Source organism: Schistocerca nitens, chromosome 11 (assembly GCF_023898315.1).
Source record: "Schistocerca nitens isolate TAMUIC-IGC-003100 chromosome 11, iqSchNite1.1, whole genome shotgun sequence".
NCBI lineage: Eukaryota > Metazoa > Arthropoda > Insecta > Orthoptera > Acrididae > Schistocerca > Schistocerca nitens.
The window spans coordinates 74,331,201-74,355,678 of NC_064624.1; the positions used below are offsets into that span (position 1 = coordinate 74,331,201).

At 39.8% G+C, this 24,478-nt stretch overlaps 1 protein-coding gene and 1 pseudogene across 2 annotated transcripts in view; one reads left to right on the plus strand and one right to left on the minus strand.

Moving 5' to 3' along the window:
* The window catches only part of LOC126212868 (zinc finger protein 664-like), a 250,682-nt gene that overhangs the window by 42,524 nt on the left and 183,680 nt on the right, over positions 1-24,478 (minus strand). The window contains exon 8 of one of the 2 annotated variants that reach the window (XM_049940361.1): positions 10,932-11,154. The exons of the other annotated variant lie outside the window; for it this stretch is intronic. Coding sequence (XP_049796318.1) covers positions 11,151-11,154 — 4 coding nt within the window. The 3' untranslated portion in view covers positions 10,932-11,150. Of the gene's footprint in view, positions 1-10,931; positions 11,155-24,478 lie in introns of those variants that run through there. 2 annotated transcript variants of the gene reach the window in all.
* On the plus strand, positions 3,816-3,933 carry LOC126214026 (5S ribosomal RNA; annotated as a pseudogene).

The following is a 24,478-nucleotide window of genomic DNA, read 5'->3' on the forward strand; positions in this document are numbered from 1 at the left end:
ATGAAGGGTTACAGAAAACAAGGAGGATGTAATGAACAAAAAAGACTTATCAGCCTTTTTTCTATATATACTGTGGGTCATACTGAGTCAAGATGTTTATTGATGAGCATGCTATGGAAATGGAGACTTCAAGGACACGAAAATCTAAAGGTAGACGTTTCCCACCTCAAGAAATTCCTTCAGTAAATGAACACGTTTATAGCTGGGCGAGTGTGAGAAGAAGAGAGCAATAATGGTGTGGACGACTTTCTGGTGAGGTTTAAGCCGATGAGACAGTATTGAAAGAATTTTAGTAATTACGGCACTGGGCGAGAAGTCGGGTGTATTTACTCCATAAGGGGGCCTTGCGTGTTGTTATTGATATGTAAAATAAGTTGGATGATGCACAGGGCGATTATTACTGGCAGTGAGATAGGACTGAAGGTTTGTTGCCAAAGGTGATAGAGTGCTGTTTGCAGGGAATGTGAAGACTGTCTGGTATGACACCATTTATTAAACCATTTTATAGCAATAATACCGCCAACGAAGGTTAAGTATTGGTAAGAGTAAGAATAGAGTTAATGTGGAAAGCAATGCAGATAGGGCCAGGAAGTAAGTGTAAAAAGTTTTTGTAATTTTAATGAGTGGATTTACTAAAATTTATGCTTTGTGAAATTATTAAATGTATGTTTTGTTCTTCGTTATTGAATGATCCGAAACTGCCTTATGAAAACATTTTTTGATTAAAAAGGAGAGGAAAAGAGAGGCGAAGACCTACCATGAAACTCAGGGAGTGTAATCACTTACATTACCATCACAGTAGTTGATTGTAGGACTTGATAATAACTGTGGGAAAGTGTCTTTAACAATACAACTACACGCCATTCATCACCAATTGCATGTTTACTAACTGTGACTATGCCTACTAATGAACGAGTTCTTTTTCAGTGGACATCATAAATATTGATTTTGCTTTTAAATTTTATTTGATTTTATCATCTGGTCGACGAGACTCAATATGTAATAAAATTTTTACAGGTATGGAACCCTAGTCATATATGTATATAATATACATAAATTCATAAACCGTTTAATAGGCAGAGGGTCCCCAGTACTTGAGTTTTATTTGAAGGCCTAAGAGCCTCAGTTCCGATTATACTGTAATTTTTTTAGGCCACAGAGCCGTCATTTGAACTGTGTTACTAAAAAATTATTCAGAACTAAAAGTTTTGTGAGGCCACATAAGCCAGAACCATGCTGTAAATATTTTGTAAACTGGTAGACAGTTCATAGGGCATATAGCGGCAGTAACTTGAGAGTTTTATCACCGAGGTACTTCTTCATTATTAGATTTTAGTAGTTTTAAGGTCACCGAGTCGTAATAAGTACTGTTGGGCTATCATGTCGAATATAATATTGTCTTTTCTCATATACTTATTCAAATGTAAAGTTCATTGTAGGCCACAGAACTGTCAGCACCACTGTTGCATAATTTCTCGTTAGGATTACCTTTTATGGTGTAGGCATGGTCGTCCTGTGCAATGGTTTCCTGTAACTTTTCTCTACTGTAATTTAATGTTCAGTGCTACAACCATTCAATGACAATTACAATGTAAGAGTTGTGACAGCTAAAAACTGATTTGAGGATGTCACCCGCTGTAGCTGACCATATGAGGACATCTGGCCTTGACCGAGGACAGGAAGGGGCGCCCGCCCCTACGCGGCCCTGGGAGAGCACACAACCGCTGTCAGAAGCTGTGGCTTCCAACAGGCGAAACCAATTTTCTGTCATCGCCAAGCAAGTCTTCAGGTAAAAGGGCAACAACAACAATCTGTCTTTCTCTGTTCCAAGGAAAAGACCCTCAACAAGACCTTGAGTATGACAAAAATATTTTACATCATGCTGACCCACTTATTGCTAATGTTGGCTCCAGTATCCTGCAGATAGACGAGACGACAAAGGTCATTTAACCTGTGTCAACATAATGAACTAACACATAGACTTTAAGTTGACAAGACGCATGAACGAATGTGAGTGGAAGTCTATCCCAAGAAATTTCTATGAACATTTAGGCATCACAATGTCATGCAACAAATGTGGTTATCACAACACTTTCAAAGAACAACGAACTCTCTTTATGTACTGGCATCATGAGTCATGCCAGACAGATACAAGCAGAACACTGCTGTTAACATCGAAATCATTTTACTGTATGTTTGTGAGAGAATGATGTGACACTCGCCCCACCACTTGTAAGTCATGAAGACTTCTGAGATTTTTCATGTAAGCAACTGAACACTGGTCAGACCTTTGAGCTAGTTGCTATACACTGTGAGAGAGGTGGAGATAGATTTATTACCATAAAGAACAGACTATGGATATAAGTTCTATGCTAGTGAGCACATTGACTCTAATCAATGCTCGTTATGTGCACAAGTAACAAACTTTGGAAAATGATTCACACTGCACATCCATAAGAAGATTTGGCTGGAACTATGAACACTTTATAATTGTATACTCGTCATAAGTGTCAGATGTTGTACAGAAAATATTCATATGATGAACAGGGTTGTAGTGCAGAACAGTGATGTGACTTTTGCTTTGCATTTTCTGTCTTTTTGTCATGTACATTTCAGGGCCAATTCGTATCACAGACTGGCTTCATAATCATTGTAAAGAACTAGCTTGTGCACCAACATACACTACTATCTCAGTTTTAAAGCATCCCATCATCAATGCAATATATTACTTACAGCGAATGTTCTATTTTCATGTTTATTGCACTATTCAGGTAATATTTTGTCATACCTCATTAGCAGTGTCATAATTTCTTAGTTTTAAATCATTATTTTTGAGTAGCTATAATCATTTATGCCAATTTTTCTTGATACTGCTTTTGAATCTTATCATAAATACTCATTTACTGATGTCTATGTCAAATTATTCACACAGCAGCCTAAGTGTTGCTGATGAACAATTATTGAGAGTACTTCCAGGTTATAGTATTAATACCCATCAATGGAATTTTTATTTGTGCCATGTTTGATTGATGTGTATTTTCTGATTTGTACTTATATACAGCCATACAGCAATGCAAGCATCATAAGAATAATTTTACTTATATTTTAATTGTTTTGAAAATGTGCTCTGAAATTGTTTATTATTATCTTTATCTATGGTTTACTATTCACCTGATTCCAGTCTGTTATATTTCTGTTTAGCTGTATGACACTATGTACTTCTGATTTGATATAACATGGTGCATGTTTTCCCTACAAGTCAGAATTTACATATATTCTGTAATAGACAATGGTTTAGATTTAGTGACTGAGATAGAGGTCATTTATTGAAAATTGAATTGAGTATGCATAAACACTAATAACAGGCCATCTCTGTGAATGTGTGTGTGTGTGTGTGTGTGTGTGTGTGTGTGTGAAACTCTAATGGCTCTGCCATCAAACAAGGACATTATAGAAACAGTGTGTTATGAATGTGCAATATAGTAGTAGTTGGTGTTCCTTTCTTACAATGTGTTCCCTGAAATAAAGTTCCCATTACACCCATATGTATGACTAGGTGAGATGGTCTGCAGATGAGTATACTTGAGGAACGTTTGGACGTCTCACTTGGCACCATGTTGAATTATCAACCATGGCAAATCTCTTGTCAGATCATGAGTGTGCAAAACAAAAACAAAACTAGCACCCAAACATGTCTCTAGTTCGTTACTTCATGTTAGGCTTTGGCAGAGCAGTTACTTCACTTTAGGCTTTTGCAGAGTAAGGACTTCATGTTAAGCTTTTACAGAATTTACGAAGGGGTAGAGAGTTCTAAGGGCAACGGCCTTGCCGCAGTGGTTACACCGGTTCCCGTCAGATCACCGAAGTTAAGCGCTGTCGGACGTGGCCGGCGCTTGGATGGGTGACCATCCGGGCCGCCATGTGCTGTTGCCATTTTTCGGGGTGCACTCAGCCTCGTGATGCCAACTGAGGAGCTACTCGACCGAATAGTAGCGGCTCCGGTCAAAGAAAACCATCAAAACGACCGGGAGAGCGGTGTGCTGACCACCCGCCCCTCCTATCCGCATCCTCGCCTGGGGATGACACGGCGGTCGGATGGTCCCGATGGGCCACTTGTGGCCTGAAGACGGAGTGCTATATATATATATATATATATATATATATATATATATATATATATATACATATATATATATATATATATATATATATATATATATAGAGAGAGAGAGAGAGAGAGAGAGAGAGAGAGAGAGTGTTCTAAAGAGAAGACTGATGATACGAGTCTTGCTGCCAGTAGAAGGAGCACTAATCAGAAAGAGTGGACTGAAATAATATTCTCCAGCCGTTGATGCCACCATCTTCTTTATTTACTCCCCACGTGTTTGGTAAAGTTGGGCCATTGTCACACCCACCAATGCCACTCAGACGCAAAGTTTATTCAATCCCTTCAAGAGCCAAGTATGCAGTTTTAAAGTCATGCAGTCAACTGATTGTTCCCAGTGTGCATTTTGCCAGTCTTATGGTGTTCACTCCTATCTCTCTGTGTGCCTTCTACATTTAACAACTTACACAGTCACTGTCCACGACTGCAAATTATTAATGTAGCTGTACTTCATCTACTGTTTCAAGGTTATGCTTCATAGTTGTACTCCCTTGCCTAGCTGTCACTGATTCTTCTTCAGTGAGTAATTTTCACGTCTAAAAGGAATAAATCTAATTGTTATAGTGACCATTTGTTTCCATTCACAGCTATAAGATCCCTCTTCCCATTAATATACCTATGTGGGTGGAGTAGAACCAATTTGTTTCATGCTCATTTGGGCCATCACTATTAATTTTCATTTAAGTAAGACATATCCATTGTACAACACTTCTTAAATTATTTTGCATTATCATTAGGTGTGATTCCTCCCTCTGCTGGTCACCAGGGTTTGGTACTGTGCATCGTAGGGGTATGCTGCAATGATAGCTGACACTCCACAGTATACAAGCTTATCATTTACATGTCACATTATAAAAAGAAGGGTCATAACAAATAAAACCACATTTTAATATTTACACTTCTTATTTTCGTGCCCTAATACATGTATGGCGAAGAACTAACAGACATAATGTACTAAAATGGCTTGAATAATGCTGTACATAGGATAATATGAAGATCATAGGATTTTAAGGTACGCAGAATTAGTCAATTTTCAAGTACACAAATAAGAAGAAAGCGAAGTGGCAAGATAGGGTTGTGATGTATCAAAAATTTAGTTGCCAATATGTTGTTAAAATGTCAAAGAACCATTCGTGACTATAGTGCAACTGTTCATTAGTACCGAAAGAGGGTTATGTGACTGATGCATACAAATCTCTATCTCTTCCAGAACATCCAATTCATGCTCTTTAGGTTCAACACACAGGCTATTCATTCCTCTGTCAATCAGGAGCATGGAATGCCCTTCTTGTAACAGGTGACAGCCTAGGGCAGTATTATTTTTGTATGTATGTTCCCTGAATCTGGCAGCCAAATTTCTACTTGTCTGTCTCCTATAAATACAGTCACAAAATTCACATCTAGTCCTATAATCCCGAGACTTTTGGTACCTGCCTTATCTCTCTCTCCATGGAATTATGCCAAAGCAAACCGAGATTTTTATGTACAGACAAGTGTTCTGAGTGCCCAAAAAGCAAATGGAGGAGTAATTAGCCTTTTCATTTGCTACTGTAGGCTGAGAGTTTTGTTTGCTATAAACTTTATTCCATAAATCACATAATTTTTTCAGAGTAACCATTAGCTAATCCAAGGTGCACAATTGTATCTATTCCTCTGTTAGTATTCTCACAACTTAGGTCCAGGTTAGCTAGTCTGGTGAACACTGACAGGAAATAGGCATGTTTATGTGCAAGTGGGTGATATGAATCATCACTAATCATAATGTCAGAAGTTACAGGTTTGCAAAAAATATGGATAAGTTTTAACCCTCCCCTTGTTATTTTTTAAACAACAAAAGTGAGGTAACTGTCTTTCTCTAAACTGAATTTTGCTGTGTACTTGTTTCAAAGCATGCACATTTTTCATATCCTGATCACTTCCATGATACAGAATGGAGACCTAAACATTTTCTCTATAAATTTTTCTCATCAGCTGAAATGCCCAAGTTTGTTAAAGAGATGAAATTTCCTAGAAAAACCTTCCACAGTACAGAAAACTAAATATTGGTGAAATTTACGAGGTCATATGCCATACCTTGGCCTTTAATTCTTTCATTTTCAATAATATCATCTATCACCAAAAATATCAGCATTCCATATGATGTAGTCTTTTGAGTATCCTTTCATAAATGACCTTGAGAATAGTTTCTTTGCAAATAATGAATCAATTAATAATTTCATTGCCATCCAACACAGATACATAGATGACATTTTCATTCTCTATCATACAAGTGATCAGGATATAAAATATGTTGTGCATACTCTTATCCAAGTACACAGAAAAATTCAGATTACAGTTGAGTTAGCAAAAAATTTCCTTAATTTTCTCGATTTAAAAATTATAAGGGAAGGGGAAAGGCTTATCTCACACATTTTTCACGAACCTACAACTTCTGACATTATAATTAGAGAAAACGTATCTCACTCACTTGTATCTATGGATGTGTCTATGTTCACATAAAGCTGGTATCTGTACAGATATCATTGGTGATCTTGCAGCTCTAGAAGAATGAAATTGTAATGAAATCTACACTTTTAGCTGCTTACAGGCGTTGATAAATATCAACAGGGACAGTTGAAAAATGTGTACCCTGATGAGGACTAGAACCCAAGACCTCCTGCTTACATGGCAGACGCTCTTTCTGGCTGAGCCACCGAGGACACAAACGATAGTACAACTGCAGCGACTTATCTCTGACACGCTGTCCATGAGACCCACACTTTCTAACTTTCTGTCCACACACTACATTTGTCCCTGCAGTCGCACTATCAGAGATATTCATCTGTACCCATTGATATTTATCAACGACTGTAAGCAGATAAAGGTCTAGATTTCTTTATAATTTCATGTATCTATTTTCTGTCAATGTTTAACAGACTAGCTAAGTTCCACCAAAGTTGTGAGAATATGAACAGAGAAATAGATACAATAAAATGATTAGCTATACTCTGGAAACTTTGTATGTGACTTATCAGAGACAGTTTTTAGCAGATAAGAAAACCTGAACCTGCATTAGAAAACGAAAGGGCTAAATTGCCTCCATTTCTTTTTTGGGCTCATATTGTGAAAAAATTGCACACACATTAATAAAGGCTTAGATGCAAATAGGCTTCTGCTTCCAAAAATCCTCTGGTCGCTTTTGCGTAATTCCATGGATGGGGGCGATAGGCCAGTAGCAATGTCTGAAGTGTATAAGAGTGGATGTTGATCTTGTGATTGTATTTAATCGGCAGACCAGAAGGGATATTGTTACCAGATCCAGGGAACACACATACAAAATAACACAGCCTTTGGCTGACAATTGTTACAAGAAGCGCATTCCACGACTCTGACTGACAAAGGAATGAACATCACTCATGTTTCACCTAGAGTGTGAATTGGACATTTTGGAAGAGAGAGATTTATATGCACCAGTCACAGATCCCATTTGCAATACTAAACGAACAGTTGCACTGCAATCACCTATGGTTTTTTGCTATTTTTAACAACATATTGACTACATAATGTTTGATACAACATGGCCCCTATCTAGCCAACTTCATTTCATCTTTTTCTTCCATTTTAAAATTTACTAGTTATGGATATCTTATGTACACAATCTTCTGATTGTAAAATGTACACTTTTATTCTACAGATTTTAATATATCATATCTGTCAATCTATGCACTGTGCACATATTAAGGCATAAAGATAAGAAGTGTAAATATTAAACTGTGGTTTGATTTACTTCATGCCATTTCTTGTTATAAAGTCGCATGCAAATTATTACCTTTGTACACTGAAGAGCCAATGAAACTAGTACACCTGCCTATTACTGTGCAGAGTACACAGAAGTGCCACAACACAACGTGGCATGGACTCAATTAATGTATGGAGTAGTGCTGGACTGAATTGACACCATGAACCCTGCAGGGCTATCCATAAATCCGTAAGAGTATAAGGGGTTGGAGTTCTCTTCTGAACAGCATGTTGCAAGGCTCTCCAGATACGCTCAATAATGTTCATGTCTGGGGAGTTTGGTGGCCAGCAGAAGTGTTTAAACTCAGATGAGTGTTCTGGAGCCACTCCATAGCAATTCTGGATGTGTGGGGTGTTGCATTGTCCTGCTGGAATTGCCCAAGTCCGTCGGAATGTACAATCGACACGAATGGATGCAAGTGATCACACAGGATGCTTACGCACATGTCTCCTGGCAGAGTCATATCTAGACATATCATGGGTCCCATATCACTCCAACTGCATGCGCTCCACACCATTACTGAGCCCCCACCAGCTTTAACAGTCCCCTACTGACATGCAGGGCCCAAGGATCTACGAGATTGTCTCTATAGCCATACAGGTCCATCTGCTCGATACAATTTGAAGTGATACTCGTCCAACCAGGCAACATGTTTCAAGTCATCAACAGTCCAATGTTGGCATTGAGGGGTCCAGGTGAGATGTGCAGTCATCAAGGATACACGTGTAGTTGTTCCCGTTCATGCAGGATCTTTTTCTGGCTGCAGAGATCTCAGAGATTTGATGTTTCACTGGATTACTGATACTCATGTCGCACTAGACAAATGGTCATATGGGACAATCCCCACTTCATTGTTACCTCAGAGATGCTGTGTCCATTACTCATGTGCCGACTATAGCACCATGCTCAAACTTAAATCTTGATCACCTCTCATTATCGTGGCAGTAACCAATCTAACAATTGCGCCAGACACTTTTGTCTTGTATAACCATTGCTGACCACAGCGCTGTATTCTACCTGTTTACATAGCTCTGTATTTGCCTGTACCAGTTTCTTTGGCGTTTCAGTGTATATGTCTATATACGTTTTAAAAAAGCAAATTTAATTATTTTACTTATGTAAAATAAAATGGTTCCTGTTTGTATGTTTGTTGTATTGGCGCTCTTAACACTAGAATTACTGGACTTTGCTATACATCTAATACTATCATGTGGGTCATTCTTGACCCACAGTTGGAAACTATTTTATTTGTATCTGGGTGGCGTTTTCAGTGTTGGCCATGATGACAATATGTTCATGAAAACTCTAAGGCATAATGAAGGGATAATTTGGTGTCTGTCAAACATAAACTTTCTGCATTAAACTTTTTATTTTAAATTTTGAAGAAGAAATTCCGCAGTCCTTCATCAATCATATGTAACAATATTTTTCTTCATAAAAAGATTCAAACAGGGCCATAATTAACTGTTTACGTAAGTACTGATAGTCTTTTTACTTTTACAGATGAATAAGGTAAGTACCGAGTATTTGTGAAACATTCCAAAACACAGCAGGCGACTAAAATGTTATGCAAGTTTTCTTGCTTATAGCAATGAAGAAAGTAAAACATAAGAACAAAGTACTTCAGCTTATAAGTATTTGCAAATATTTAGGAATAAAGATTTGACATAATTGTCACAGCTGGACTGAGCCCACAGTTCAGACAGTCAACAAGAGTTTTTTTTTTTCGCTTGGCAGATTTTGCACACATACTTGCATTTGAAGCACAAGTTTTATGTTTTATTCTCCTTTTGTTATTTGCAGGAAATCTGAATGTGACAGTGCCTTCAGTTTACATATCCGCCAGTGCCAGTATCGAGTGCCTGCATGTGGAGATTGGCTCCTCTCTGCAAAATGTAGAGGGCAGTAAACTCATCCGCTACTCTGAGGATAAAGTCTCAGCATGAAATCTTCTTAGAGTTAAGTAACTTAAAAGATGTGTGAACGTTGATCACGGCAAGGTCAAGAACATTGTATGACTTACACAGGCCATTGGTGCAAGGTCAGACACTCTAGTGTCTAGCCATTTGGTCAACTATATCGACTCGACCATTAGTTTCACTATAAAACTTTATGGTCAGCATTCTCATTCACCTGATATCTGGCATGCACGTTACTCAGAATAACGACTTTTTTCTTCCTCTCTCCTTGGTATACCGAGAGGGGATTGTCGCCAGACTTGTAGAAGTGTGCTGCATACCATCTCCAGTTCTTACTGCAAACTTGTTCCTTTTTGTTTCAGCTTATCCGCCAGTTCACAGAGGTGAGTAAGTTGTCAGTCGTGATATGACCACAGATAAGGAATAGCTGTGTAAACTTCACAGTGACATGGTCACTAAGACCATTGCTTGGATAATGAATTTCACGTTTGGCGTGGTAAGGGAATCCATTCCTGATGTTGTGCTTGTCATCATCACACAAAACCCAGTATTTTATCCCATACACATCAGATTTACTGGGAATGTACTGTATGAATGAGCACCTGCTCCTGCAACGATGCAGTTGCTCTTTGACAGTTATGTTCTCATCTGGCTTGTAGTAGGCAATGCAATTGGCAGTGAATAGATTCCATATTTTCAAAGCAGGGCAAAGTTTACCATATCAGTTTCTTTATGTTGTCTTCAGGATCACATAGAATCAAACCAAAGATGACTGCATATTTCTGCAAATCTGTTCCTTGGCACGGTATTTTGAAAGAATGGAGGTCCCCACTTTCTGCTCCATAAGTCTTTGTAAGAAATAGCACAAGTACAATATTCTCCATGACCACAGAGTAATCCAGTGAAAGAATCCAGTTCTTCCACGCTTATTACTGCTAACTGTTCTGTGAGCCTTTTCTTCAGTGTACTTTATCACTTTCAGGATCGGGTGGCTGACATATAGCAGACATATTGTTTGGCATGTCTCGTCCGCCCAGTATCTTGCGCAACATTCTGAGTGCTGAGCCTACCTGTTTGTCCACTTGGTGCCACTGGAACTCTCCACTTCCTCCCAGGGAGTGGATGCCACACACTGCTTCCTCTTACTCTTCCATGATGAACTGCCTCACCATGTCAGGTACCCAATGTTCTGTGACCATGTCCGCCTCTCACCACTCCATCAACTTCACTGACCGCTGCACCTTTGTCGTCTTGTGAGTCATCCAGAACACCTGGATCATCGTCACTTTCAGCTGCAAATTGAATTGCATGTCGAAATTGTTTGTAACTGGTGAGAGATAGGGAATGATGCAAAAGATTGGACATGATGCTGTTTGACTTAAAGCATTTAAATTAAATGACCAGTGATATTGCGTTCATGTTTTGAATAAAGATTTATGTATTTCATATATTTTTCACGTAATTTGGGAAACCACTTTTCGAAATAATTGATTCAGAACGTTTTATAATAAGTGCTGCAGTGAACTTGATCTCTCTACATAACTTTCTTTTAGAGCAAAAAACGAAACTGTGTAAATGGGGAGAGAATGCCTTATCTCGATGGGAGTAATTGATGCATATTCTATTTTTAAACTTCAAGGTTTCAGGGCTCACTTAGCTATTGTCTGGTTGAGCAGATATTTAACATGATCTTTTTTGTTGACTGAAACAGGATCAGGTTTGCAACCACCAAGATTTTAGCTTTCAGATAATTAACTACAGTCAGCCCTCTTGTGAAGCTAGAGTGATGCACGATACTCATAGCTGTGGGGTGCATACCATAATGAAAACAAATGTATGGAGGCAGACAACACGATGTGGCTATATAAAAATTGAGAAGTCATCAGTACTCACAAAATATACAACACAGTTATTGCTGTCAGGGCTATTACTTTACTTGCTACTGTTTTGTCTGAAAAGAAGTTATACAGAAAAGTATTTTTCTGGCTACCTGAAGTATGTTACACGCTTTCATATAAATGCACTATCAGAAATACAAAAGATAACCAGACAGGTAAGAACCATTTACAGGATTATACAGCAGGGAAAGAAATGAAGATCAAGTTGGTGAGGGGTTAAACAGTTTACTTCTGCTTACGAGTTGTCATGCTTTGTGGCTCCTCAGGTGCTTCTGATGAGATTAAGCAGTTCCCGGCCACCTGGGTGACGAGTAGTCACACCACCTCTCAGACGTCTGTGTGATATTGACCAATTTAAACATACAGCAACTTTTCTGCCCCACACCTCAGTAGCTTTTCATAGTTCTGGCAGCTATATAGTTTTCAGTTGCTTTATTTTTTGTGATCTCGTTTTACTGTCTTTCACTTTGTTTCATATCTTACCATTCATCAGGATTGGCATAACAATGCGTTTATGATCAGCTGTTCTACTGGGAAAGAGATTGTAAAGATATGAAGGGTGACAGTGAGAATGACTTATTCAATGTCAACATAAGTAATAATTAGTCCACAAATTCTGAAATGAACAGTATTAAGCACTTTTTGTCAGTAAGTGTAACATTACAGTGTTATAGCTTAACTAGGAAATATAATAGGTAGTTCATTCCACTAGAAGGGACAGTTGAACGCTTGGAATGAAACCGCATTTAGACAGAAATTTGATTATAGTTGGCTTCATCATGCATTTGATGATTCTTCTTTGGGATGCAAGTGTCAACCAAGGAATGTCATCCTTCATGTTATTATCGACAGAGTGTACTGTTCTAACAAATAAACAGTCTGGAGGTTTGAAGTGCTTTGATGTCTATTTCACATGTGAAAACAGAAAAACAGCAAACGTGTCTGGTACACAAAAATAATAAATGTTTATCTGTTTAAGATATTGAAGTACACATATATCATCATACACCTTGATTTACATTGTCTTGAATATTTGACTGTACAACTGCACACAAACTGTAATTTTCAAACGTTGCTATAAACTATTTAGGCCCATAAACAACTTGTGTTTTGTGGCTGTCTGTGTATGAAACACACTGGAAGGACAAATATTTCGTAATTTTACATCTGATTTCTAAAGTTACATAAAGTAAAAGAAATATTATGAAGTGTGGGACACAGAATAATATCGTCCATTTCCAATAGCCAAAAAGGTATCAGACATTTTAGAAACACATTTCCAAATACCCTGACAGGATTAAAGCTATTCTGCAAATGTAATAGTTACATACTTAAACCTACTTACAGACTGCGGAGTGTAGATGGCCATGTCTATTCTAAAACCACTCTGAAAAGTGGTTGGCAGCATTCAGTTCAGTGACTGGTGGTGGTGGTGACAGGCTGGTAGGTCTCAGTGACATAAGGACGACAGAGAAATATTAACTACAGATACGTGTCACTTCATTAGCAATGTGTGACAGAAAGGCCTCCCTCTGGTGATCCTCGCTGGTGAAGGCTGACAGGCACCTGTTTCTGCCCTTTAGAGGAGCTGCTTGCAAAAGGCACCCTGAAACACTGATGTCAGTCTGTGTGACAACCGGACCAACAGTGAACAATGACCTTGGCATCAGTGGTATACACACTCTGTGTTGGCTGTGTTCTGCAGTGGTGGATGCCTGCACTGCATTGACTAAGGTGACTCAGGCTTGGCTTGCATCCACCATAAGACCATGGGAAGACTGCCATGCATGGGACGTAACAACTGATCTCTGACAGTAGAGGGACTGGGGCAGGGCAGATGGCAGGTAAATGGCACTGTGGCACCTAATCCAGCAAGGAGACTCAGTACTGGTAGCAGCTGTCAGTGCCCAGTCATCTCATGATCTGTCCCAGACCTGGGATCAGGTGGTCTCTGAATAAATCAGTTTCAATATGCCATGTATTTCTGAGGCTGTGTACCACATTTTTTGCACTAGAACCCTACACCCAGTCACAATTCACAACAAGATACCTGCCCTGGTGTAATGACACTGTCCTGCCCACTATGGCTATGTTCACTGTGCAGTGCAGTTTCCCACTGAGTGTGGCTAGCCCATCTTGCAAACTTCGTGCATACATTTTGTTCTGACCATGCATTGCCATACTGTACTTACCAGCCAGCAGTTGCTACTGCAATAATTCACAGTGGCTTCTTCCAGATTACTCCAAGTGCTACTGAAACTAGGTAGTGCCACAGATAAGACCTGGCCCCTGGGGTCTTGCTTAAGGCCAGTTCTCCACTGTGAATATGTCCATTTTACACTAGGCTTTCAACTTCAGACACTATGCATTTACTATATTAAAATTATAGAACTGCTTTCTATCTTCTTCAACTTTCCAAATTCAGTCTCCATCTCTAGCTCAGCGAATCCAGTCCACAAACCAGATTTTGGGACAGGTTATCATCACAAATAAATAAAATGTGTGCAGAGCAAAATCAAAATAACTATGGCTCTAAGAGTGTGACACCCAGTTTCACAGTTACTCATTGTCTACCATATTGATATTGTTCAACGTACTGCATTAATTTTTCCTCAGTCACCCACCCCTCCTGTGCAGCTATCAACCAACTTACAAGGAACCCCTCGAGTTTGAGGTAACAAATGGCCAATAATATTTACATTTGACGCCCCATACATTTTCTGCAATGCTACTACAATATTGGCTGCTAATGGCAACAGGGGGTGAAAATGGAAGCATCCAATGGTAAGCACAGCATGTGTCCGCAGAGTGTAGTTGAACTACTTAGTTGATGACTAACTTACAACAGTGCTACAGTGATAGTGATGTTGATACAAAGTACAGATATGGTAACCATAAATAAACCAAACACTGCATTATTATCTACTACAGTTGCTGAAGTTGACATTTCATCATAGAGGAACCCAAGGAATTTCACAGAGTGCGAAAGAAATGGCTGGTGAAATTTAGCATAGCTGCAGAATGAGCCAGTGGAAAATGTGAAGTCGTATACTCTAGACAGTGCAGACAATGTGCATGAGGAGTACATTGACGATAATATGCGCTTAACAAGTGAAAGTGATATTGAAACAGGTGTCAAGCCATGCAGTTCATCATTCTTATGAGACAGAGAGCCACAAATCCTGTCTCCAGTGAAATGTAGCAAAGGACAATCATCATCCAAGAGACATATACTAAACATAATAACTATCATGGAAGATCATCTGCAGCATAGGAAAAATAATTAATAATTATGAACAGATTTCGAGTATGTTCTCAGCAATGTGACCATATAGCGCTTAAGAAAAACTATGGTCATTCAAGGGAGGACAAGCTGCACTCGTTACAAGAACTGGTTTCTGTGCATTTCAGGGATGCTCAGTACAATTTACAGGATGTATGTCACACACATTAAATTCTGAATGACATCAATTATTCCAAGGCAGGTAATAGATGGTTGCATAACTTCAAACAGTGCTACAGAATTGGATGACGTAAGGTAACGGAATTTCAAAGAAGGTATCAGCTTGGTTATTTACAGCAAACAGCAGAAATGATCTGGAAATTTGTAGGTGAGATAAACAGACTTATTCCATCATTCAGTAAGGAATTTATTTTTAACTCTGACCAAAACGGATTTGATGAGGAAATGCAGGTGAAAGTAATCCTGGAAATCACAGGTACCAAGAGAGTTGTATCAATATCAAATAACATCTATAGCTTAATGGATGCATAAACAATTATGCCAATCATTAATGTGGATGGTAAATTGGCTGGAAGGTTATTTATATCGATGTGAGAAATTGGATATGCTCTGCCCCCTACAATTCTTTCTTGTTTATGTGATCTTGAAAAGGCTGCAGGGAACAATTAGCATGTGAAAACCACAACTATGGTATAAGCACTGCTTTTGGTTAACAGCTGGTCAAAATAACTTTCCTTTGCTTCATTCTTCATATAAAAACCATGATCCTTTACAGCAAAATATACCTCCTAAAAAGTGTTTAACATTGTAGTTAATAGCACCTAGAAGCACTGGAGAAATTTGGCCTCTGGACGACTGCTTTTTCTGTGCCTGTAAAACATATTGCTATAGGTATATAGGCCACCTTCAATGGCGACAATCTAGTAGGGGCATGTACTTTTCAGTTATACGCAGTCACCACAAAAGATGAATACATGCCGAATTCATGTGGTGGGAGTCCATGCAATAGTTAAGCACTCTCCTAATCATCTGATGAACTGACTCCTCATTCTATTGAGGATGGAGTGAATAATTACTTAACTACACTCCTGGAAATGGAAAAAAGAACACAAGGCCGGGTGGACGTACCGCCGAATTGCTCAACACGTGGGGCGTGAGGTCTTCACAGTACATCGATGTTGTCGCCAGTGGTCGGCGGAAGGTGCACGTGCCCGTCGACCTGGGACCGGACCGCAGCGACGCACGGATGCACGCCAAGACCGTAGGATCCTACGCAGTGCCGTAGGGGACCGCACCGCCACTTCCCAGCAAATTAGGGACACTGTTGCTCCTGGGGTATCGGCGAGGACCATTCGCAACCGTCTCCATGAAGCTGGGCTACGGTCCCGCACACCGTTAGGCCGTCTTCCACTCACGCCCCAACATCGTGCAGCCCGCCTCCAGTGGTGTCGCGACAGGTGTGAATGGAGGGACGAATGGAGACGTGTCGTCTTCAGCGATGAGAGTCGCTTCTGCCTTGGTGCCAATGATGGTCGTATGCGTGTTTGGCGCCGTGCAGGTGAGCGCCACAATCAGGACTGCATACGACCGAGGCACACAGGGCCAACACCCGGCATCATGGTGTGGGGAGCGATCTCCTACACTGGCCGTACACCACTGGTGATCGTCGAGGGGACACTGAATAGTGCACGGTACATCCAAACCATCATCGAACCCATCGTTCTACCATTCCTAGACCGGCAAGGGAACTTGCTGTTCCAACAGGACAATGCACGTCCGCATGTATCCCGTGCCACCCAACGTGCTCTAGAAGGTGTAAGTCAACTACCCTGGCCAGCAAGATCTCCGGATCTGTCCCCCATTGAGCATGTTTGGGACTGGATGAAGCGTCGTCTCACGCGGTCTGCACGTCCAGCACGAACGCTGGTCCAACTGAGGCGCCAGGTGGAAATGGCATGGCAAGCCGTTCCACAGGACTACATCCAGCATCTCTACGATCGTCTCCATGGGAGAATAGCAGCCTGCATTGCTGCGAAAGGTGGATATACACTGTACTAGTGCCGACATTGTGCATGCTCTGTTGCCTGTGTCTATGTGCCTGTGGTTCTGTCAGTGTGATCATGTGATGTATCTGACCCCAGGAATGTGTCAATAAAGTTTCCCCTTCCTGGGACAATGAATTCACGGTGTTCTTATTTCAATTTCCAGGAGTGTATTTAACTTTTAATAACCAACACAATTCCTACATTTGGCCTGACAGGAATGTAGTTCTCTGGTCCATTACTATTGTGTCTGGCACTTCAAGCTTTGGTACCCATATATTAACTTACGTCTGCATGACTGTGACTGCCTGTTGGTTTGGCATTGGCATCATCTCAGTATAATGAGAAAAATGATCTAAGATGGTTAGCACAAAACAATTTCCTCCTGAAGTCTGACCGAATGGTCCTAACACATTCACCCCAAATAAAACTAAACGGTTCCACAGCTTCCAACAACCTCTGCAATAAGATTTGTTTCTGACCCAAATCCGAACATTGTAGACACTGCACACAATGCCTCATGTAGTGATTGACATCTTTCCTTCCTCTCCATCAGTACTTCTCTGCCACCCTCTGATTCGTCACTCTGCATCATCAATGGCCAGATGTAATGTGATCATGCATTTCTCTCAGTACCTCTTCACTAACTTCACTGGTACAACCACTCATAGTCTTTATTTCATCTCCCTATAGAACAGCCCATCACGTTTGCTGAGCTACTGCTGCTGCTTACCATACTGCTTACACTCTCTGTCAGTGTTCTGTGCTGTTCGGCACTTCACCAAGTCTTGACCTGTAATGATGCTACATATCTGCTTATAGCATCTATATTAACTCCCTTGTTTATAGATTACTTCATTCTCAAATTCACTGAGTTTTAATGCCCATCTCATCAGTCTACTGGAGAGATCCTTCAAACATAGCAACCAATTCAAAGCAGCATGGTCAATTACTGTCTTCAACTTCCTTCCACACAGATAACACAGGAAGTATTTTACTCTGAATAGCTGGCTAAGCATCTCTCTCTCCATTGTAGAATAATTCCTCTCAGCTACATTCAAATGTCTTGACACAGAAGAAATAGGATGTCCTCTCTATTGTCCCCATGGCTCAAGAAAAATCTGGGAACACTATCATTGGGCTCGACAATAATATTTCTCTTACCTTGGCAAATACTTTCAGACACCCCTCAACTATGTAAACTTGACCGTTTCTTTAATAACTGTATGAGTGGACATCCTAAATTTGTAAATCCTTTCACGAATTCTCCATAATAATTTGTCAGGCCCAGAAAAGACTCTTTCCTTGTTCCTTATACTGTAAAATCTTGCACCACTGTTATCAATTTTGGAGTACTAGTCATGCCTTCCTAAATAATTACATGGCCCAAGAAATTTATGTTTTCAAATGCAAAACGATGTTTTTCAGTATTTAGAATTAAATGAGCCGCATATTATCTCTTGAAGACTTCCCTTAAACTCTGCCTATGCTCCTGCATATCCCTTTAGAAAACAATTACATCATCCAGACATACCAATCACTCATGAGACTTCAGTCCTTTCAATACTCAGTGCAACAAATGCTGTAATGTTGCTGGTGCATTGTTTAAACCAAAAGGCATTCTTCTATACTGACAAAGTTCTTAAGGTGCTCAAAACGCAGTCTTAACTCTATACTTTGGAGTCACATCTAACTCATGGTGCCCACTCTTTACAAGTTCATTGTTACAAAGTACTGAACCTGCCCAACGTTATTAACCATCTCTGTCATGCCTGGAATTGCGAAGCATCTGTTTATGTCTTACAGTTCAAATGATGGTAGTCGCAACAGAATCAATACTACCTCAAACCATCTGTAGACTTCTTTGGTACAATTACAATTCGAACTCCTCTTCCTGCTCCCCCCCCCCCCTCCACACACACACAAACACACACAGGGCTACTACTCTCCTGCATTATGCCACTGACCAACTGTTGACTGATGAACCCTTCCAAAATAGGCTGCAGAGACCATGGTATTCTGTATGGGCTCTGATACATTGGCACTTCATTCTCTATTGGAATCATGTGTTGAATCACAGCTGTAGGCAATGATCGTTGTGAAAAGAACAAGTCCTCAAATTCTAACAACAGTTCCTCCATCTGTGTTCCCTATCTTGCCCTCAAATGTTTCGCTTTTCAAGAAATGCAATCTTAGTGGCATCCTTTGTCATTCCACAGCTTAGATCTCATGTGCAGCATCTTCCTGCTCTGAAATTTCTAACATTGTCACCAGTGTTTCCTTTAGCAACTTAACTTCCTCAGCTCAAAAATTATATCCATTGATGGTTATTGTCTTGCCACCATCCCTTTCCTCTACATGTACAATACTTTGTCTTACTAAACTACATGCTGCATCCATAACCTCACTATCCTCGACTCACTCCCCTAAACGCAACATACCAACTGGTAAGTCAAGCTCCACATTAACCCACATCAATTTTCCGATGGCACCAGACAAACAGCCATGTGAATTAAGCCTTTATGTTCTTGTGTACAGTTTAAATGGATTATCTTATACAACAGATGCTCCTCGCAACACATCAAACTTGATATCTTCCATAGTTGTAACGTTCTCTCACTAAACTTCACGATACATCATCAAAGATTAATTGTGGCATGATACTGATACAAAAATCTAACACTCGGATCAAGCTATATCCCTCATTTACATGAGACACTCCTTCTACACATTGCTGAAGTCAGTTGCCTCTGCTTCACATAGGATGGCGCCTCTGCACGTAGAGGTGAAGCATTAGGGAAGCGTTGAGGGGATGAGGCCTGCCCATGCATGGTGGCAGGGAGTCGGAAAAAATAGTCCATGTTGACAAACTGCATTGATGCGGACAACAGTCATGTTCATTTGTTTCGGTACATCGTATTATATGTTCAAATCTATGAGGGAATAATACATTTTAAAACGATTTCGATCATTCGTCTAGATGAGACAAATATTACTTGTGAGTCTTAAGGCTGTTTCCACAGCACTTGTCTGTGTGACATCGGAATGCGAGAACAGCTAATACAGCTTTTTGAAGACGCCAAGAACAACTTTTCTCAAAACGACGATTGTCTAACGATAAGATCATCGAAATTATTTGCAATAATTGCCATTTATTGCGATTTGGACTGTATTATAAGTAAAAATGTAATAAATAACAAAATAAACTTCAAACTCAAACCAAAATCATTATAGTTGTTTGACAGCTGTTTCTACTCCTTATAATTTTTTAAACGTGTATAATGCGCCTTTGTGGTTTATGTGGTTTTGTTTCACTGCTGTTCATTGTAAATCACCAGTATGCTATCATACTTTTCGGTATCAACAGGTGTTATGAGTTTAAACTAACTCTTTCGACACTGGAGTGGGAAAACGCATTTATGATCAATTGGACACGCTAACAATTAACCATCTTTTGTGAATAAGTCAACAGAATGCTGACCGATAACATCGAAAACCACCGATAACTCGACAGGTAACCCTCCCTTTCCTTTTAACACATTTTCCAATTCGTGCCATGAAAATGACAGATGTTGACGTATCAAAATACTGGGGTTTTTGATGAATTTATGCAGCCACATTCTCGCAAGTAATACAACAGGCTGGGAAAAGCCTAACTTCTCCTTGGGAAATGTGTTGAACATTATAGTCTGAATACTTCACAGGCTACATATTCCTAATCAACAAAAGCTAGGAAGTTCTCATGTACAGTGTATGCACTTGACATGTTGACAAAAACGTTTTTGAACCATGTGTCATTAAAACCAAGAAAGATCATTACTTTGTTTCAAAGTCTACATCATAATAGCATCTGCTATCTGAGTCCATGTCTGAACCATCTGATCGTAAATTTAGGATGTTACGTTTACGGGTTTAATCCAGCTTCACCTCCCTGTGAACGTCATATTTTGGAAACTTTTCAGAGTGACACACACAGTGTACCTGCACTGATGGGGGATGCTGTCTATTGCTTCATACACAAGCCTTTCAGTGTCTGTTATCTTGAATTTTTTTTCTCCACATAGCTTGTAATCGGTGCGCAAATTAATTTCTGTCGAATTATACTGACACTAATGTATGGATAAACGTAAAACTGTGTGACCACATTCACATGCAAGAAAGTCAAGTTTGTACATTCTGTCAGGTGACTTTTATAAATTAACGAGCTGCACGAGTTCAGCACAGGGCTGGCTGATATCGTCCAGGATATTATTTTTCAGCCAGAGCACAGTATCCCCTTTCCTGGTACTCGTACCTGGTCATTTCTCTGTAACAGTTGAATGATAATTGGCACAGTAATCACAATGACCGACTTTGAAGCCAGTATGGCAAGAATTGTTCAGTGAATCACGACTTGAAAGTTACAGCGTTGATTTCCGAAACTTTAAAACCGCCAGTACCATCAATCATTTTGCAGCAGGTATTCATGGAATGATTCTGATTCACCCACGTTTCATCAAGACAATACACTGCAGAACCACCTTCTCCACTTGTTTCATGCATCGTTATAACGGATATGCTTCATGCTGCTTCTATGTCACTTCTTTCAATTAAAAACTCTGTTCTTAATATGTTTAAAACCAACGTATTTAAATTTTTTTTACATTAATGAAGGGCAACCTTTGAAGCCAATTTGCTCAGGTATAATTGTAACACGTTTTTCTTCTGTTGGGTATTCCCTTTTTATACACATTTCAAGCACGGAGCACAATAAAACATCTTTGTCAAAACCATCCATCTGTGTTACAGATTTCTTGCGATTTCAATCATTTACAGGTGTCACGAAAACAAATTTTCCTGAGGTATCTTTGACACTTCTGTTTACTATTCTGTGTTCAGTTCCCTCGCCGACCAGTGCTTCTGCAGCTCATTCTTGAGTCTTAAAAATGTAAAAAATCGATGTATCTCTTTTAGATTCACATTTGAATAAGTTATAAATGACGGACGTAAACCACCTCGACTGCCTGTGAATCATCTACATCTATATAATTACTCTGTACTTCACAATTAAATGCCTGGCAGAACGTTCATAGAACCACCTTCAAGCTATTTGTCTACTGTGTTCCTCTCGAACAGGGTGCAGGCAACATGAACGCTTTTAACTTTGCTTGCGAGCTCTAATTTTTCTAATTTTATTATGGTGAATATTCCTCCCTATGTAGGTGCGCACAAAAAAAGTATTTTTACACTCTGAGGAGAAAGTTGGCGACTGAAATTTCATGAGAAAATCCTGACATAACGAAAAATTCCTTTTTTTTATGACTGCCGCCCAAATTTGCGTATTATATCTGTGGCAGTCTCTCCCCTATTTCGCGAAAATACTAAACTAGCTGCTTTCTTTGAACTTTTTCGATCAATTCTACCTGCCGTGGATCCCAGGACTGACAGCAATACCCCAGAAGAGGGCGGAAAAACATAGTGTGTAGTCTCTTTAGTAGACCTGTTGCATTTTCTAAGTGTTTTACTATTAAACCGTGGTCTTTGGTTTGCTTCCCACACAACTTTATCGATGTGATAGTTGTATTTTAAGTTATTCGTAATTGAAATCCCTAAGTATTTCGTTGAATTTACAGCCAACTTGCACTCGGTGTGCGTACTGGGTGGAGTCACTCCAGACATGGAATGGGTCCTCCCAGACGCCATGAAGAGCACAGGATGCAGCCAACTACAGGTGGTGGCTCACGTTGGTATCAAGATGTGTGTCACTTTGTATCGGAAGAGATTCTCTTTGGTTTCGAGCAGCTAACAGAAGTGGGAAAGGCTGACAGTCTTGCTTGCAAGATAAAAGCAGAGCTGACCACTTGCAACATAGACAACAGGACTGATTGTTGACCTCTGGTACAGAGCCAAGTGGAGGGTCTGAATCAGAGGCTCAGACAGTTCTGCGACCATGTAGGCTGCGGATTCCTCGACTTGCGCCACAGGGTGGTTGGGTCTCAGGTTCCGCTGCATAGGTCAGAAGTTCATTACACACAAGAAGTGGCTACATGGGTAGCCGAGGCTGTGTGACTTGGACTGGGCGGTTAGAGGGTTAGAAGGTCTCGGGAAAACACAAAAAGGTCTTCAGTCACAAAGAGTGCAGACCGAGCACAGGAAGAATGTAGATACAGGAGCCATTGGTATAACAGTTGAAAACTGTTGTAGCTGAGTTGGGAAAGTACCAGAGCTCCAAGCGCCAGTAGAAACCACTGATGCTCAAATCGTCATAGGCACTGAAGCCAGAAGCCAGAGATAAGTTCAGCCGAAATTTTTGCGAAGAACCTAACTGTGTTCCGAAAGGATAGGCTAAACGCAGTTGAAGGTAGCGTGTTTGTTGTTGTTAGAAATAATTTATCTTGTCGCAAAATTGGAGTATATAGTACCTGTGAGTTAGTATAGGCAGTTCATTGTTGGCAACTGGAATAAAATAATAATTGGATTCTTTTACCAACCTCCCAATTCAGATGATACAATTGCTGAGAGGTTCAAAGAAAACTTGAGTTTTATTTTAAATATGTACACGAGACATACAGTTATAGTAGGTGTTGACTTTAATTTACCCTTGATATGCTGGCGAAATTACATATTTAATTACGCAAGTATGCATAAAACATCATCCGAAATTGTGCTAAACGCATTCTCTGAAAATTATTTCGAGCATTTAATTCATGAACCCATGCAAATAGTAAACGGTTGTGAAAACACACTTGATCTCTTAGCAACAAATACTCCTGAGTTAATAACGAGCATCAAAATGAATACAGCGATTAGTGAACACAGGGTTGACGCAGCGAGACTGAATATCGCGACCCCCAAATCCTACAAATATAAACGAAAAATATATCTATTCAAAGAAGCAGATACAAATTCACTTGACGCCTTACTGAGAGACCATCTCCACTCCTCCCAAATTAACATTATAAGTGTAGACCAGATGTCCGTTGAATTCAAAGAAATAGTATCAGCAGCAAATGAGAGATTTATACCAAATAAATTAACAACGACGGAGGTGATCCTCCTTGGAACACAAAATGGGTCTGAACACTGTTGCAGAGACAATGAAAAAAACATGCCAAATTTAAACGCAAAATCTCCAAGATTGGCGATCTTTTACAGAAGCTCGAAATTTAGCGCGGACTTCAATGCGAGATGCTTATAAGTTTTCCAGAAACCTGGGGGAAGATCCAAAGAGATTGTGGTCATATGTGACGTATGCTGGCGGAAAGACACAATCAATGCCTTCTCTGCACGATAGCAATGGAGATACTATCGAAGACAATGCTGCTAAAGCAGAGTTACTAAACACAGCCTTCCGAAATGCCTTCACAAAAGAAGACGAAATAAATATTCCAGAATTTGAATCAAGAACAGCTGTCAACGTGAGTAACGTAGAAGTAGATATCCTTGGAGGAGT